Consider the following 18,464-nt stretch of genomic DNA (forward strand, 5'->3'; position numbering starts at 1 on the left):
GTGGAGAGGCTGGGGCACTCAATGGCCATGGGGGCAGGCCCAGAATACACACTGAGTTCTGGGTTGAGGGGCTGAGGCGGAGGATGAAAAAGGATGATGCCTGAGGCATTTCAAAAGGCAGACTGTTTAGCACTCAGGGCTGCTGAGAGGCAGGGTGTACGAGTTGGAAGGTGAAAAGTGCTTGCGGGAGTTGGGGTTGCAGAGGCCAAAGGCAGATTATCTGGGGAAAGCAAGGCTACCCCTCAGCTCCCACCCTGATGCACCTCCCGACAGCATCAATACACACACCTCGCTTGTGACCACGTTCTGTTTATTTTAGAAGCATAAACAGCGGAACCAGGAAGGAGTGATGAGAACAAGACACCAGCCTCCCTGACAGGTGCTGTGTGTGTAATCCAGGCCTACCCAGCGGCCTGGTCCAGGCTCTTCCTGCCAGGAGAGGGTGCCGAGGACAACCTGGGTGGAGGAGAAAGTTCCATGATGGTAGGGGTGGAGTCACTTGGCTTCGGGCCCCTCTGGACAAAGTGAAAAAGGCCAGAGGGCCGAAGCCGTTGGTCAGGAGCACCCCGAGCTGGCTCTGTCTGTTCCTGCGGCAAAGCCAGGCTCTGGAGGGGAAACCATGAGCTGTCATCTGGTCACTAGGAAGGCCCCAGGTGTCCAAGAACAACTGATAGTGAGGCCCATGGCCAGCAAGCACCCGCTTTCCCTGCCCTAAGTCATCTCTGCAGAGCCTTCAAGGAGGGGCGCCCAAGGCAGCCAGACTTCTGAGGCCCTGCTGTCGGGTGACATAAGCCCCAGGTTCCTACAGATATTGTTTCTTAGAGGCATGGCTGCTGGGGTATTTCTGGCTACTCTCGGGGTACGGTTCCACAAAGGGGGGTGGCCTAGAAGCAGCCAGCCTCTCCTCCGTGGTCAGGTTAGCCCAGTTCTGCTCACTGGACGAGAGCCCGCTGTAGACGGGGCATGGCTCGGATGAGGGCTCCTTGCCCATGGGGAGGTAGAAGACCTGGTTAGTGTAGGGCTCCGGGCTGGTGCCCTGAGCCAGGGCGGCATTCTGGCCCTGCTGGGCCTTCAGTCTCCTTGTGAGGTAGCGGTACAGCAGGTGCACCAGCTCCAGCAGGTTGAGCAGCAGGGAGATGAACCCGACCACCTGCATGAAGATGATGAAGATAGTCTTCTCGGTGGGGCGAGAGACATAGCAGTCCACCGAGTGGGGGCAGGGCGAGCGGTGGCACACATACAAGGGGGCCATGGTCCAGCCGTAGAGACGCCACTGGCCGTACAGGAAGCCTGCCTCGAGTACGCTCTTGCAGATCACGCTGACCACGTAGGTGCCCATCAGCGCCCCTCGGATCCGCATGCGACCATCCTCGGCCACCGAGATCTTGGCCATCTGACGCTCTATGGATGCCAACGTCCTTTCCACGCACGGGTCCTTGTGCGGCATCGCCCGCAGCTCCTCCTCCTTCTGCCGCAGCCGCTCCTCGCGCCGAGACAGGTGGATGACGTGGGCCAGGTAGATGAGGGTGGGCGTGCTGACAAAGAGGAACTGCAGCACCCAGTAGCGGATGTGGGAGATGGGGAAGGCCTGGTCGTAGCAGACGTTGGTGCAGCCCGGCTGGGCCGTGTTGCACAGGAAATCCGACTGCTCGTCACCCCACACGGACTCGCCGGCCAGGCCCAGGATGAGGATGCGGAAGATGAAGAGCACGGTCAGCCAGATCTTGCCCACCACGGTGGAGTGCTGCTGGACCTGGTCCAGCAACTTTTCCAGGAATCCCCAGTCACCCATGGCTCCTGGGCTTCTGTCTGCAGGGAGACAGAAAACACGGGTCAGCAGGGCGTCCTTTTCGGCTGGCCTAGCAACAAGCCTGCAGTGAGGCGGGCCATGCCCTTTTATCTACAGGGAAACTGAGGCTCAGGGCAGGGAAGGGACTGGCCTGAGGGCTCACACCCAGCAGGGTGGTCAGGACTAAAAGCACATCTTCTGATGATGGCTGCTAAGCGCCGCTGGCAGAGGTCCCGTCTAGTCACACATCCGGGTCCCTCTTGTTCCCAGCCGTAGTCCCAGGGTGACCACAGCCCAAAAAAAGACTCAGCTCAAGTTGAGGCCCCTGAGCCTCTGGGAACGGAGCATCAGAGGAACGTATCCAAGGTCACACAGCTGTGCCGCATCCCTCGTCCCTTCTGTCCAGGACAGGCTGTCCCCAGACAGGGGGAGGGGGTGGTGGTGCGATCCTCAGCTTCTCAGGGTACCCAAAGCCCGGGGTCTCCATTCCCTTCCTCTGATCTCATTCTAACTTTGGAGTTTGTGGCAGGAGGAGCGTTAGACAGCATCCTGTGTGAGCTCCACCTGCCAGCAATCGGGACCTGCCCTTCAGGATGGACGCTTGATCCTGCCCCCTCCCTCCATCCCAAGACACCCCTCTACACACACACACACACACACACACACACACACACACGCTATTGCCGCCCAGTTGTCACAGCAGGAGAGCAGGGGAGCGGCACAGGCCACACCCCTCCCAGAACATCAGAGGAACCAGACCTGGGTTCCCATCCCGACTCCCTCTTACAAACTGAGACCTCGCTTCTGGGACAACCTCTCAGCACCTCTCTTGTAAAATGGAAATAATTAATAATAATAATATTCCTGTCTCCTGCGGTTATAGGGATATAATGAAAGGGGATAGGAACCTTGCTTAGCACAAAGCCTGGCCACGGGCAGCCTGGATGAATGCCGCTAAGGTGGTTGGTACCCCACCGCCCTCACTCCCCACCGCTAAGCAGTAACCCTAGCCCCCAAGCGCACTCACCGCCTGCCTGCCAGGCGGCCCAGGTGCTGGCGGGGACGCGGTGGCCGAGCGGCGCCCGGGAGCCCTGCTGGGACCCCGCCTGGAGGCCGGGGCGCCTTAAATAGCGCCGAGGGGCGGGGCAGGAAGCGGGGCGGGAGGGCAGCGGGTGGTTTCTCAGAGCCGGGGGGATGGGGTGGGACGGGAGGTGCAGCCGAGTCTCCCACAGGACTCTCCTGGAAGGGGCTGGGGGCTGGGGGCTGGGGGCTCTCCCCCCCTCCAGCTAACGGTACTCCAGGCCTTAACGCTCCCGGCCGCAGTTTCTTTGGGGACGGAACAAAGTTTTTCAGGGCGGGTGGAGCCGGGGTATTCGAAAGTATTACAGCAGGAATTTGCTGATCCCGCAACTGGCCCGAGTGAGTGTGAGGGTGGGCAGGTGGGGATGGGGATGGGAGTGGGGAGCAGACTGTTCTAAGATGTGATTGGGGCCAGATCCTATACTTGGATGCCGGACGCCACCCGAGGGAGACAGCGTCTCCTAAATCCGCATCTCCCCCGCCCCAAACAGATCGACCCCACCCCTGGGCTCCACACGCGCTGGTTCCAGGAACAGCCTGGTGCCCTGCCTCCACCGACATGCCTGTGTTAGGCATTTCCCCCTTGTCTGGGGTGCGGCATGCCCAGCGCCCGGATCCGTTCGGACCTGTCCGATATGACAGCTTAGCACTTGCCAGGAGGGCTGGAGTATGCCCACATCTTCCTTCCCATATGACGTGCCTCCTCTGAGTAATGTACGTTCCCATAATAAACTCGTGATTAATGCTGTGATTAATGCTGGAGTTGTAAGCCTCTTCAGGCTCCGAGCCTGGGAAATGTTATGTAACAGGGCCTTTCCTCCACTCTGGGGGCCTGTTGTCCTTGGTGAGAAGAAGGGAGACCACGCATTTGTTATGCAGCCACGGTGTCCCCTTCCTTCACCCCCCCCTCCCCCCCTCCCCAGCACTGGGCCAGGGCAGGCAATAAAGGCTCATTAGGACATGGGGAACCACAGCGCCCTCCCTAGAGACTGTGATGGAGCCTGTATCCTTGCAGAATTCTCAAACATCCCCACTACACAACCAAAAGTCACCAAAGCTCCCATGCCCCACTTGACAACTGGGGAGGGGGCACTTTCTGGACTTTTAGTGTGGATCCCATCTTCATGGCGCTAAATGCGAGGGTGGGGCAGCCAGAGCTCCCCATCGCTCATTCCGGCTTCACCCTGTGGTTGAATATTAATGAAGGTCTCTGTGGCATGGAGCCAGGGATTCCACCATAACCAGCCACATGTGATCGCTGGCCACAGGCTCTCACACTAGCTGGAACAGGTGGGAAGGGAGCATATCAGCGCTCGGGATAACAGTAAAATGGGAAATGGGCAAAGTTCTCTTGAGAAGGACAGGGGGACTCACAGAGGACTTGGTTAGAAACCTTTCCTGGAGGAGACTTAGCCAGGTTGGGAGTGGGGGTGGGGGTGGGGGAAGAGCATTCTAGGCAGAAGGAACAGAAAGGGCAGAGGCCTGAGGACCTGGGGCTGCCAGGTCCTGAGACCTTGGCCACAGTCTCCAGAGTGCTGGCCTTGGTGGGCGGAAGCAGGAGAGCCGAAATTGAGACCTTGCTGTGGACCTCTTGCTCTGAGGCACGTTGCACAAACCCCTGTGCCTCAGTTTCTTCCTCTGCATAAGGAGGATAATAATAATACTGTGCAGGGTTGATAGGCGATCCAGTGAAAGCACATAGCAATTATTGATACACAGAAAATTTTCAAGTTGAGTGGTGGCTAAAGTCATGTGACAAAATGGATCTGAGGGTTGGCCTTAGTGGGAGCTGTGGACCAAAAAAAATTAGAGCTTCTATGGAAAGTAACTGTTAGATCACCAGAGCAAGGATGATCGTCCAGGTACAGAAACTTGCCAGGGCAGAAGGCTCCAGATGCCTAGCAGGGGACAAAACCGGGAAAACAAAAAATTTGTCCCCACGATCACCTATCCTCTCCTAGCAGCTCACTGGTTCTGTGGTTTGGACCCCTGATCTTTCATATTGCTGGTCTGGCAGTTTAGACCCCCTGACCTTTTCCTCCCTAACGATAACATCTAGGCCTCAGTTGTATTTGAGCTCCAGGCCCAGAAAAGCAACAAAAGCAGACAAGTGATGTCATGGCTGCCTCAGGACCAGCTACACTGACTAATGGCCCCCTGCCCTGGTATTGACCAATCCGCAGAGACCATGACCCTGAAAAAGCACATCTGGGAAGCTGATGAATATTCTATTGAGACCCTCTCCTGGGGCCTTCCCTAAGATTGCACTATATCTCCTCTACAAATAGTAATAATTTAAATGTGTATGGTCTTCATGTATTTGCCTGTATGTGTGTTTTCTGCCTCCAGATGGCACCACTAGGGTATAATGTTTTATTGGCCTACAGAGGTTAAATACTTATATAAATTAAGTAGGATATTATGGTCTAGACAAAATATTTAATATTAAAACCAGTTTAAGTTTAATTAATAACCTTTAAAGTTATTACCATAATATATACATTTGTTTTACCTAGAGTTATAATATAGCTAGAGAACCTGGGGCAGGGGGAGGGGTGGTCCCTCAGCCTGGGCTGCACTTTCTTGAGACCTCTCAGGAGATGTCTGCCTGCTGGGTGGACATTCCTGGAGAGGCTCCTGCCACTGCTGCTGTGCTTGCCAGCTGTGAGCCGGGCTTCTGACTGAGCAGCGTTTCCCCTGGGGGAGTACACAGACCACTAGGGGGCAGTTCCTGCATAGGTTGTCTGTCCCCTGGTGGTCAGTATGCATCATAGTGACCACTTGTTCCACTGTTCGATTGATTTGCATATTAGGGTTTTATTATATAGGATCTTTTGGTTAAGTATATTTGACAACCTTCCCAAAGTTTAAATTTCTTTCTTTTTTTGTTGTTGTTGTTAATCCTATGAGGATATTTTTCAATTGAGTTTTAGAGAGAGTGGAAGAGAGGGGGAGAGACAGAGAGAAAGAAGCATGATGCAAGACACGACACATCTATTGGTTGCCTCCTGCACGCCCCAATAGGGTTGGGGGATCGAGCTTGCAATTGAGGTATGTGTCCTTGACAGGAATTGAACCCATGACCCTACAGTCCATGGGCCAACACTCTATCCACTGAGCCAAACCAACTAGGGCCCAAAGCTTAAATTTCAAAAGACTTTCATTTCTCTTTCTTTCTTTCTTTCTTTCTTTTTTTTTTAACAGAGAAATGACTTTGAGTTATTACTGTGGGCCCTGAAACACCTCAAGGATTCATTCTCTCTCCTAAGTTTCTAAACTAATTAGGCCTATTTAATATACCTGGAAAGTTACATGGGAAGCTTTGTCAAATAAAAATTAGTAATATTAACTATGTTTTATTTGAATACGTATTTTATTAAAATGAATAAAAATTTCAGTCTGCTTTAGGAAGGAACTTGTAAAGATTCAGAGCTGAGTTCAAACAGGAAATTCTCAGGAGTAACAGGTATCTTGTTGGTGACACTGGACCAGCATTTGGCAATAGAACTCCAGATATTTGTGATCCACACACTTATGAATTGTCTACAGTGCTCCATGCATACTTTCAAGAGCCATATGCTCCTTTTTAAAAATCTTATAAGTTGTTTGTTCTTTATGTATTATAAAATTCTATATTAAACCTAAGAATATAAACTTTATATTGTTCTCTTATGTCATTTCATAATAATTATTATTTATCAGGAAATTATTATCTTGGAATATTATATCCTACAAAATGGCAAGGTTCTTTGTCAATTGTTTTATGGTCAAATCTATAACCATGTCACTTAAATATGTCATTTATAGGCCATCATTGTTTTGCTCTGATGCATTTACAAATGTGTTGGTTAAGTTTTTAAAACAATTTAGGTTTTAATATATCTTTATTGTTCAGATTATTACAATTGTTCCTCTTTACCCTCCCAGAGCTCCCCTCCACCAGATTCTTACCCTATCCTCTGCCCTTACCCCTTCCCACCCGCCCCCGTCCTCATCCATTGGTGTACGCTTTTTGTCCAGTCTCTTCCCGCACCCCCACGCCCCTATTCCCCAAAGAATTGTCAGCCCATTCCCTTTCTATGTCCCTGATTCTATTATATTCACCAGTTAATACTGTTCATCAGATTTTTTATTCCCTTGGTTTTAATTTATTTTTAAAAAATATATTTTATTGATTTTTTACAGAAAGGAAGAGAGAGGGATAGAGAGTTAGAAACATCAATGAGAGAGAATCATCGATCAGCTGCCTCTTCTGGGGATGTGCCTGCAACCAAGGTACATGCCCTTGAATGGAATCGAACCTGAGACCTTTCAGTTCACAGGCTGATGCTCTATCCACTGAGCCAAAACGGTTTTGGCTATACTCTTGGTTTTTAGATTCACTTATTGATAGATACATATTTGTTGTTCATAATTTTTATCTTTATCTTTATCTTTTTCTTCTTCTTCCTCAGTAAATGCTGAAAGGTATTCTTAAAGAATACCTTTCAGCATTTACTATAATTCTGGTTTGGTGGTGATGAACTCCTTTATCTTTTTCTTATCTGTGAAGCTCTTTATCTGACCTTCAATTCTGAATAATAGCTTTGCTGGAAAGAGTAATCTTGGTTGTAGGTTCTTGCAATTCATCACTTTGAATATTTCTTGCCACTCCTGTCTGGCCTGCATAGTTTCTGTTGAGAAATCAGCTGATAATCATATGGGTGCTCTCTTGTAGGTAACTAACTATTTTTCTCTTGCTGCTTTTAATATTCTCTCTTTGTCTTTTGCTCTTGGTATTTTAATTATGATGTGTCTTGGTGTAGTCCTCTTTGGATTCCTTTTGTTTGGGGTTCTGTGCACTTCCTGAACTTGTGGGGTAAGTTTTCAGTTACTACTTCTTCAAATAGATTTTCAGAATCTTGCTTTCTCTCTTCTTCTGGTACCCCCCTAATTCTGATGTTGGTACGCTTGAAGTTGTCCCAGAGGCTTCTTATACTATCTTCAACTTTTTGGATTCTTTTTTCTTTTCCGGAGGAGTGCTTTTTGCTTCTTTGTATTCCAAATATTTGACTTGGTTCTTGCAATCCTCTAGTCTGCTTTTAGGTCTCTGTATAATATTTTTTACTTTAGTCAACGTATGCTTAATTTCTAGTTGATCCTTTTTCATATCCTCAAGAGTCTCATTAAATTTATTGGCCTTTGTAGGAAATTCTTGAAAAACCTTATAACTGGTTTTGAACTCTATATCCAGTCGTTTTCTTTCCTCCATTTCCTTCATTTGTGACCTGACTCTTTGTCCCCTCATTTTGTCTGCTTCCCTGAGTTGTTGGAGAGGCTTTGTATGCTAGGTATCCTAGTAGGGCCCAGTGGCTCAGCCTCCCCAGTTACCTGAGGTGGACACTCTTGGTATACCCCTTTGTGGGCTGTGTGTGCAATCTTGTTGTCTATTAGTTAAATTTTTGAAAAGATTCATAACAAGAACACTGGCTTACTCTAAATTACTAAGTGGTCATCTCTTTAAAGTAAGTAAAATATAGAACTGTAAAGAATGACTGAAAACATAAAATACTGGCAAATAATCAGGACAAACAAAAGATTAGTTATATGGAAAGCTTTCTGTCTTTCAGATATAAGAAAGCTTGCTTTTATTTCCCTAGAATAATTTGGTAAATTATATCTTCACTAGAGGCCCAATGCATGAAGATTTGTGCAAGAATGGGCCTTCCTTCCCCTGGCTACCAGCACCGCATTCACTCCTGCCAGAGCCACCTTTCCACCTTCCAACTCAGTGACTACGTATGCAAATTAACTCATCATCTTTGTTGGGTTAATTTGCATACTCACTCCTGATGGGCTGGTGGGCATCACAAAAGTATGGTAAATTTGCATCTTTCTCTTTTATTAGTTTATATAAGCAATATGGAAGCTTTTTCTCCCTATCTCATCTCTCCAGAATTTGGCAATTCTTAATGAATGAGTCATGGCAATATGTTTCTTTGCATAAATTTAATAAGACTAGTTTTCAGTTGTGGTTTTATTAATCAAGACTTTGACTGAGATGTCATGTTTGAAAAATATGTGCCTGGACTCTGGCTGTCACCAGAAAGCTTTAAGGAATGAAGATTGACTTTGAAACCAATAAGAGCCTGTTGGAGAAAGCCCAGTACCTTGTTTGTTCCTATGGTTCACAGCAACCTTTCCAGGTAAGGAACACAGTTTGCTTTCCTGAGAGATGGCAAGGAAGGAACCTTAAGACATCAATGGGGAACTCAAGAACTTAAGGAATTCATCCAAGTCTATAAATATTGCAGGCAAACCTGATGGCAGCTAAATGGCTCAGCTTTCTTGTCCTGAGGGGCTAATTAAAGCTCAATCATGAGATTCCAGCAAAGCAGATTTTTAAAAGCTTGTATAATTGATTGCTACTCTTATTGTATTTATGCAAATGATCAGGCCAAATGGTAACTAGACTTAATACAGTAAGTAAATGGTCTTAATTTAGCTCTTTAATAAAAACAAGAATAATTTTAGGGGGAAATTTGTGTTTCAATAGATTCTATAATACACAGTTGTAAATATTAGATTCAAAGTTTTATTTTTCATTTATAAATTGAACTGGATCCTGAATTTATCTAGTTTTCTTAAATATTTGGCTACTACCCTCCAAATTAATGTTTCATTTTTCTCCTATCCTTTTACTTAGAATTATTAGAACTAATGTTTCATTCCTTCCACCAGACCATTTATCATAATTCTTATTCTAGCTTTTGCCCTGATAAAAAAATTTGTGACACCGTTTGTCTCCACTAGGTTACAAGTCCTACTTGTACTCAAGAAATACCACCCTTAGACACCATTACAACCTCCTTCTGTGCCCAGGTCACCTTGTCCCTCACACAGAGAGCAAGGATCCTTTGGTTCTGAAGGAAAATGTTGCCACATTTCAGCAGGAAACAGCTACAGAAGAGACCCTGAGCCCATTTTCTCTGAGATAATTCAGTGTCAAAAGTCCTTGAGGGGAGAATGTTAGATGATGGGTCAGGTACGGAAACTCACCAGGGCAGAAAGCTCCAGATACCTACCAAGGGGCAAAACTGGGAAAACAAGAATCTTGTCCCCAGGGTAACCTATTCTCCCCTAGCAGATCATTGGCCATGAGGTTTGGACCCCTGATCTTTCATATTGCTGGTCTGGCAGTTTAGACCCCCTGACCTTTTCCTCCCTAACGATAACATCTAGGCCTCAGTTGTATTTTAGCTCCAGGCCCAGAAAAGCAGCAAAACCAGACAAGTGATGCTGTGACCCAGGACCAGCTATATTGACTAATGACCCCCTGCCCTGGCATTGACCAGTCAATGGAAACCATGACCCTGAAAGAGCACACCTGGGAAGCTGATAAATATTCTATTGAGACCCCTCCTGTGAATTCTCCCTTAAGATTTTTCACCTGCAAGAAAGAGATAAATATGCCCTGGACAAAGGACCCAGTGTGTGCTCTTCCTCCAAGGAGCACCCCCATGCCATTCTCTTCTCCCTCTCATTCCCCCAAAGGCAAGGACCCCCTAGCCTCTAAGGGACCCCATGAAGTTTGCAACCAAAGAGCAATGGGCAGTGGCAACTTGTCCTGTGCTTATCCCCTGAACCTGTCTCCAAGGCCTCCTTTTCTCTGTGCAGCCCTTCCCTTTGGATATCCTCTTCTCCTACCCCCCTTTCATTAAATAAATTCAACTTTTCTCTAATCACTATCTGAGATGGCTATTTAGCCTGCTTGTGCACTACCAACTTTAACCTTTCGTAACCTCACAAGGTGATTTGATCATAAATTCCTAACTAGGCAGGACATGATGAGTTGTCAATAGCCTAGACATATGACTTCTTACGTTAAAGGCTTATCTTTGCCTTAAGCCCTTTTCATTGTTTCTGTGCATCAAGGTTAATGCCTCTTTGAAATGTCTCTTTCAGACTCCTCCTTCCACTGGGTGAACACCCTCAAGAGAGCACACCCTCTCATTAACGCTCCTGTAATCACATGACCTTGCTTGGTTTTCTCCCACCTTTACATGATCTTTTTCAGGGTCTCTCCTTAATTCCAAATGCACAAAAGAAGCATTTATCTTACTAGGATAGTCTATTGAGATCTTGCTTCCACGTGTATCCTTCGTTTAATTCTTACAGGTTTTTATGTTTCTTATATCTACAGAGCAGAAAGGGTGGTGGAAGGGAGGAAGCTCAGGGGTGTGGTGGGAATGTTGCAAGTGGGGGCTGGTGGCAGAAGGATTCCTGCTTCTCCACAGTAGGATTAAGTCCTTGGACTCCTAGTGCCCCAGGGTCCCTGAGGGTCCCGTCTTCAGCCCTGGCAGGACTTTTTTGGGCAGCAAGTGGAGTGGGCTTGTTACCAACTGGGATTACTGGCTAGGACCTCGGTTCTTCTCATCGATGCAGAAAAGATTTTAAGGTCAACGAAAATGAAAGTAAAGCAATGTGGGGTTTATTGAATATACACATCAAGGGAGGAGCAGGCAGTTGAGACAATGGCCCCACACTTCAGAGTTATATGGTTTAAACGGTGAATTTTCTGAATGATTTTCATTTGCATTCTGGGATGATTAAAAAAGGGTTATGTAACTATTTCTTCTACACATTCTCCTTACCCATAATGCATATAGGAAAAACTCATGGGGGGGAGGGGTAGTAGTGGGGGAAGGGGATCAAAATTGCAATGCAGTTTATTATAATTAGTCCAAGGCCCTAGTAAGATTGCATAGAGATCATGTCCTTTTTCCCCTGTGCTTGCTCCAAAAATCACATGGTTCTGGACCTGCCCGCTGGCCCATCTATAGGGAGGTGGTCTGAGGCAGTGTTGGTCTGATCTCATCAGAACCCCAGGGCAGGCCCACCCCAGCTGCTCATGCCTCACTTCCTACCTTACATTTCCCCACTCAAGGGATGGGAACCCAATTCTTTGGGGACTTTTGGGAGAAGACCACTCTGGCTGCTTCAAGCTGATCAGAGTTGTTGTGGAGCCTTGAGTTCCCACACTTGCTGGCTGTTGGCTGAGAAAGGTGGATGTCCACCCAGGGTTCCAGAATAAGAAGTCTGTGATGTGGGTGTGAGGGCTTGGTATCCTTCAGACAGAACCATTTGAGGCCATGATTCCCCATCGGGGAGCTTATGTTGTGGCCAGACCCAACCATAATAGAAAATTACTCTTTTCTTTTGGAAGGTCTATGAGTCAAATCACGACCAGTTAGCCAAGACACAGGCAGGAGTCCCCTAAGCATAATTAAGCTTGATCTTGTGACTGCTCCCTAGATCTTTCCTGGATAAGGAATGGGCTGTGGGAGAGGCAGCAAGTGCTGCCAAAACAAGTGAAACTTACAATAACATTGTAAATTACCTTGCATCCCCCCTGACTATAAATAAAGCATCAGCTTTGCAGTCTGGATTTGTTCTGTGGCTTCAGCCAGGTACAGATCCGCCTAGACCCAGCTTATTCTCTTTGTCTGTCTTTTTCTTCATCCTTCACCGCCCTCCCTCAGGCTTGCCAAACCCTTAGCTGTGCTGGCGCGGTTCAAGTGGTGCCCAACGTGGGGCTGAGCGCGGCTCAATAGTGTAAAGGGGTTTTCTAGTGTAGAGCAGGGTTTTGCTAACAGGGTCTTGATGTAAATGAGGCAGTAGACAGTAAATGGAAGGACTAATGGCTTGAGGTGAATTTAGGTGCCCTTTACTTCCTAGTTGCCTCATATCTTGTCCTTCTGCATAATATCTTATGTATTCCTTTGATGATGCCTATGCCATTTCGGCTGGACCCTGTGATCCACTCAGAGAGGTAGATTCCTATTCTGAGAGTTTTTACATTGTCCAGATTGTGGGAACACTGTGCCTGCCATAATCCCTGACAGGTAGAAATTCTACCGCGGTACTTCCCGCCAAGGGCTGTAGAGACTTGACCCAGTTAAACCCTGAGAGATGTTGCAGGCGATAGACAAAAAGATTTACCCAATGGATCTGGCTGGAAGAATGAATGTTATCTGCTGGCCCATGAATGTTATCTGCTGGCCCATGGATGTTATCTGCCCAGACCCTTTGGGGTTTCATACAAAGTCTAAATAGAAGTGGAAGGCCTCCAGGGCGGGGTAGAAAAGTAGGTAATAAGGACCCTGGGATTATTCCAAAGACAACTCCTATCCCTAAAAAATGTTTTAAGGCTGTGGTCAGGAGTTAGTGGTCTAGTAAGGGTGGAGTTTAAGGTCCCCATTTCCCAGGGAGCCTGTATCTGCTGGATGGAGAGAATGTGCTTTTGTGGGCTCTTCTGGGAGAGTCTAAAAAGCCGGGTGGAAGTTTCAGTATTAGATCCGTTCTTTTCTGCAAAGAGTGGGTGTCTCTAGGTACAGGTTATGGGGAGCCAATTTAAAGATGACCCCTTCAGTCTCAGGGCACAGGTAAGGAGGAGGTACTGTTTTCTGTGTTGCCTCGCCCTCCCAATCCTGGAAAAGAAGGAAAAGTAAAGCAGCTTTCTCCAGACTCAAGGACTTACGGTTTGTGCAATCCGAGTAGCGGCACCAAAAAGATGTTACCAATTGGGGTTACCGGCAGGGACCTCGGTTCTTCTCGTTGAATCAGGAAAGATTTTAAGATCACCGAAAATGAAAGTACAGCAGAGTGGGATGTATTGAAGATATACTGCTAGTGAGAAGCAGGCCAGTCAAGAGAGAGAATGTCCCAAACTCCTGAGTTATATAGTTTCGATGAGGAATTTTATGGGTGGAGACTTTCATTTGCATTCAGGGATGATTGACAGAAAATATATCTTCTGCGCATGCTCTTAGCCATACAGCATACAGACAAACACTCCAGGGGTGGGTGGAGGGGTGTGAGGGGGTGGTCAAACTACAATGCAAATTTTATTATAATTAGTCCAGGGCCCTAGTAAGGTCACAAGGAGGTCATGTCCTTTTCCTCTGAGCTTGCACCAAGAACAGGCTAGTTCTGGATCTGCAGGTTCTGGACATGTCCGCTGGCAGTCTACTGGCTGCTGGGCCAGCCATAGAGGGGTGGTCTGAAGGCCGTGCTGGTCTGACCCCTGTCGGGACCCCAGGGCAGGCCCCACCCCGGCCGCTCATGACTAATGTCCTACCTAACAGGCTTACCTCAGAACTTCAGGATCAATCTGAGCTGAGTCTTCTGGATTCCCAAAGCTGATAACTGGGCCTGCTTGGTTTTGACCCCGGAGGTCATGAGAACAGAGATCCCTAGAGGCTGGTTCTGCTCCCAGCGCTCTGCTCCTGCGGCAAGACCCAGGCGCTCCCAATGTCCTTTGGATCTATCTGTTGGAAAGCAGGGAGGAATGGAGGCGGTGTCAAGGCTGCATTCACCCTGCTCACACTGCTTCTTTAGAAGCTCTGGAGATCAGGGTTTGAACGACCTGGCCCCTTCCCAGGGAAAGGAGGGTCAGCCAAGACAATGATCCCCATAACCTGGCGCTTTCACCTGGAAAATATCCCTGGAACCCCACCCCTCTCTCCATTCCCATTGCCCTGATCCTGTGGGGGCCACCATCTCAGTGGCCTCCCAGATGGTCTCCCAGCCTCCACCCTTCCCTGACCAGAACCCCTCCAACCCAGCCTCTACCCTTCCCTGACCAGAATCCCTCCAACCCAGCCTCCACCCTTCCCTGACCAGACCACTGCCCTCATTAAACCCTTTTGTGATTCCCCGCGGCCTCCTGGCCTGGATCACTTCTCCAGCCTCATCCCTCTCTCCTTTCATTTCATGATCCAGCCAGACTTGACTGGTTCTCTATGTACTCTTAAAAACAAAACAAAACAAAACAAAAAAACACACACATATATATATATTATTGATTTTTTTACAGAGAGAAAGAGAGAGGGATAAAGAGTTAGAAACATCAATGAGAGAGAAACATCGATCAACTGCCTCCTGCACACCCCCTACTGGGGCTAGGAAAAGAAAATACATTTTGAAAATAAAGGACAGCAGACAATTTGAGTTGGTAGCTGTGCCTAGACTCTGACACCCCTCAGGGAGTTTGCCTCAGGAATGCTGACTATTCTTGGTCCTGGCTGGCAGGCTGGGTTTTAACACTATTATAAATTAACTACCTTATTATCAGACTTCAGGATTCTGGAAAGAGACACAGGGACCACAGACCCTGGGGTCAGACCTTCCCCCCCCCCCCCCCCCTTTCATGCAGCCTTTCTTTCTTATTTATCTATATAATAAAATTAGTGCACTGGGCCTCTAGTATATAAAAGCCTAAATGATCTTCACAATGAAACGACCTGAAAAACTGGTGGTTCCTATGATACACATTGACCACCAGGGAGCAGACACACAATGTGGAAGCTGCTCCAGCCCACAGGCCCCAATTGCTGTTTCCCCCCCCCCCCCCCCCCCCCCCCCCCCCCCCCCGCAGGCAGGTCCAGATTACCTGATCAGGGCTGGGAAAGGGAACAGGGGTGGGGTATTGGTGGGTGGCAGTGAGGGAAGGAGGAAGAGAGGAGGCGGGAACCTGATTGGCCCTGTCACCTAGGGGACCCCCCCCCCCCCCCATGCATGACTATCTAGTCCAGGGGTCAGCAACCTTTAAGACATAAAGAGCCACTTGGACCTGTTTTTGAAGGAAAAAAAAAACCTGGGAGCCGCAAAACCATTGTGACATTTAAAACAAATATAACACTGCATATATTGTTTCTTACCTTAATGCTATATACCGGATCGTGCAGTTAGCTGTCAATCTGAAGAAAAAAAGGATTTTTTCACTTAACAAAAAGAGCCGCATGTGGCTCCGGAGCCGCAGGTTGCCCACACCTGATAGTCCCTATATAATCAGCCAGTTAGTAGGAGGTGTTCGAACAGATTTTTCATGGATGGCCTGCTGCTCTCCCATACTGTCCACATTATTGGAATAAATGCTCATATACGATTCAACCCTGTCTCTGCTTAATTGGCCTAAGGAGTGACAGGCAGCCTGGACCCATTTGTTGTCTGGGTACATGAGGGGCCTTTGGAGGTTTTGGGCAGAGGAGTGACATTGCCTGACTTCAGTTTTGACGGGATCACCTGGCTGCTGTGCTGGGAATACACTGTGGAGGTGGGTGATGAGCAGTGGAGGCCCCCCTTTACTATAGGACTTGCTGTCTAACTGTGGGGAATCTGGTCAGCCTCTAGCGTTAGTACTTTCAGGTCTGCTTCAGCTGTCCAGGTGGCCAATTTCTGTGTGGGATGGCCCCAGGCGATGAGTGAGCCAACCCCTGCCACCCAATTCGGAGTCCTCTGATAGACAATCTTTGTTTCCGGATAGAGAGCTCCCTGCCACAGGTCTTGTTGCTCAATCTACTTCCTCCCCTTTTCTTTCTTTCTTTCTTTTTTTTTTTTTAAATATATATTTTATTGATTTTTTACAGAGAGGAAGGGAGAGAGATAGAGAGCTAGAAACGTCGATGAGAGAGAAACATCGACCAGCTGCCTCTTGCACACCCCCTACTGGGGATGCGCCCACAACCAAGGTACATGCCCTTGACCGCAATCGAACCCGGGACCTTTCAGTCTGCAGACCGATGCTCTATCCACTGAGCCAAACCGGCCTCGGCATACTTCCTCCCCTTTTCATTCACGGGTATTTAACCCCAGAACACCCTTTGCACTCTTAACCCTTCCCCAGTGTCTGCTTTCCAGGGTCAGGGGACTGCAGGAGGGAGACTGTTGCCGTAATCCAGGTGAGAGCTGATGAGGAGGTCCTAGTCAGCTCAGGCCGCTATAACAGAATAGTACAGACTGGGGGGCTTAACCAGGAGAAATACATTGCTCACTGTCCTGGAGGCTGGAGTGAGATCAGGGAGCCTGCGTGGTTAGGTTCTTGGAGACTGCCCTCTTCCTGGTTTGCACAGGGATGCCTTCTCAACCTGTCCTTATCCTTCTCTTGTCTCTTCTTATAAGGACACTAATCCCATTCGTGAGAGCTCCATCCTCATGACCTAGTCACCTCCCAAAGGCGCTACCTCCTAATGCCATCACTCTGGGGGATAGGATTTCAACATAGGAATTTTGAGAAAATGCAGACATTCAGTCCATAATGGGACTTGGACCAGGGTGATGAATGCAAAGTAATCTCCCATTTACCTCAGCTGCAGGGTGGCTGTTTTCTCATTCAGTAGATGTGGACTTGAAGGCTGTGTATATAAAATTGAAATCTATCAGATGCACGATTGAAGGAAGCTCATGCTATCGAGGGAGGAAGAAACAGAGGTGTGTACCCTGAGCAGAGAAAGCCAAGGGGACATGAGAGCTATCTTCTGGTGATAGTGATGTGCACTGGGGGACTCTGGGTAATGAACATTAGCCCAACACATACTGGATGAGAACAGTAAGCTGCGAAGCTCAAAATAGCTCCCAGGCCTTAAGGCAGGATGTGCAGGACTGGAATGTCCCTCATCCATGGACCTGGACTGCAGCCTGGAGAAGCAGGGTCAGGCTGGAAGCTCAGTCCATTCTGATTTCTAAGCCATCCTTGGCCAGGCAGCCAGCATGTCCTGGAAGATACTGGAGCGCATGGTGGCAGATAGGTGGAGATCCTTTCTCCCTAAGACCTTTGCTAACATCCAATCCAAGCTGGGGCTGAGGTCCCATGTGGCCTGGGCATCAGGCAGAGACTTTCCTGAGCATGGATGTACTCAGATAGTTACTGGCTATGCTGTTAGCTCTGTACTAATGCCTTACCTGCAGTGTCTCTTTTTACCTCTACAACAATCCTAGGTATGTCCTGAGTGCTGGCATGAATATGTTCCCTTTGATCTACTCTTCCCCCTTCTCCACCCTGCCTTGTGCCCCGGGAGGCTCACTGTCCCCTGGATCTCTGGCTTCTGGTTGGGTTGGGTCAGTTGGGCAGGTGAACAGGGGATGGGAGAGTGAAGTTGGACTATTTATTTGATTGGATGCAGCACCTGTGTGGCAACCCTGTCCATTGCTCCTCTGGCACTAGCCCCAGCACACGGAAGTTACCCTTCATGGGTTTCCTGACTCATGCCCATACCTTTTATAACAGCCCCTCCGGGAAACTCGCTGACATTATTTGGTTTGACTGTGCCCTTTGCTTCCCTCCAGGACCCTGATGGATACGGTTCCCATTGTATTGGCGACAAGACAGAGATTCTGAAAGCTTGCCAAGGTGTAGCATGGTGAAGCTGGGATCCGGAAGTGGCTAAGCCATGATTCAGACCTGGAGGGTGGATGCCAGTCCTGCCCAGGGACCGTAAACTTGGCTGGCTTATCCATCTCACGAATGGCTGCACTTGAGAGCAAATATGAATCACAGCCTCTGTGTCTGCACAATGATCCGACCTCTCCCTGCCTGCACTGGCCCTGGGCTGCCTCCTGGGTTTCTGGCTCCTGGCTTTGGCTTTAATAGTCACCACATGTTCCTCTAGGCCAGGATAGCCGTTGTGCCTCTTCCGCTTCCCATCCTGGTCTGGCCTTGGTGTTGGTGTTCCCTAAGTTTCAGGTCCTCACACAGTGCTGGGAGAGGGGCTGAGCCCCCCAGAAGGCTCTTAGTGCAGAAGAGTTTGTTTCTCTCTCCCCCAGGCTCTGAGCTCCT

The 18,464-nt window shown here is 48.4% G+C and overlaps 1 protein-coding gene across 1 annotated transcript; it reads right to left on the bottom strand.

Annotated features, from left to right (window-relative positions):
• Positions 1-293: 293 nt before the first annotated feature.
• Positions 294-2,901, bottom strand: GJA4 (gap junction protein alpha 4). The gene is made up of 2 exons (XM_084873240.1): positions 2,817-2,901; positions 294-1,809 (listed from the first exon to the last, which is right to left on the bottom strand). The coding sequence occupies exon 2, from the start codon at positions 1,790-1,792 to the stop codon at positions 803-805; it is 990 nt and encodes a 329-aa protein (XP_084729366.1). The 5' UTR covers positions 1,793-1,809; positions 2,817-2,901; the 3' UTR covers positions 294-802.
• Between the last annotated feature and the right edge of the window lie 15,563 nt (positions 2,902-18,464).

Source organism: Pipistrellus hanaki, assembly GCF_964339955.1.
Source record: "Pipistrellus hanaki genome assembly, chromosome: 2".
Classification (NCBI taxonomy): Eukaryota; Metazoa; Chordata; class Mammalia; order Chiroptera; family Vespertilionidae; genus Pipistrellus; species Pipistrellus hanaki.

Coding starts and splice junctions, on each gene's coding strand:
- GJA4 (XM_084873240.1), bottom strand. CDS start 1,792: ATGGGTGACTGGGGATTCCTGGAAAAGTTGCTGGACCAGGTCCAGCAG.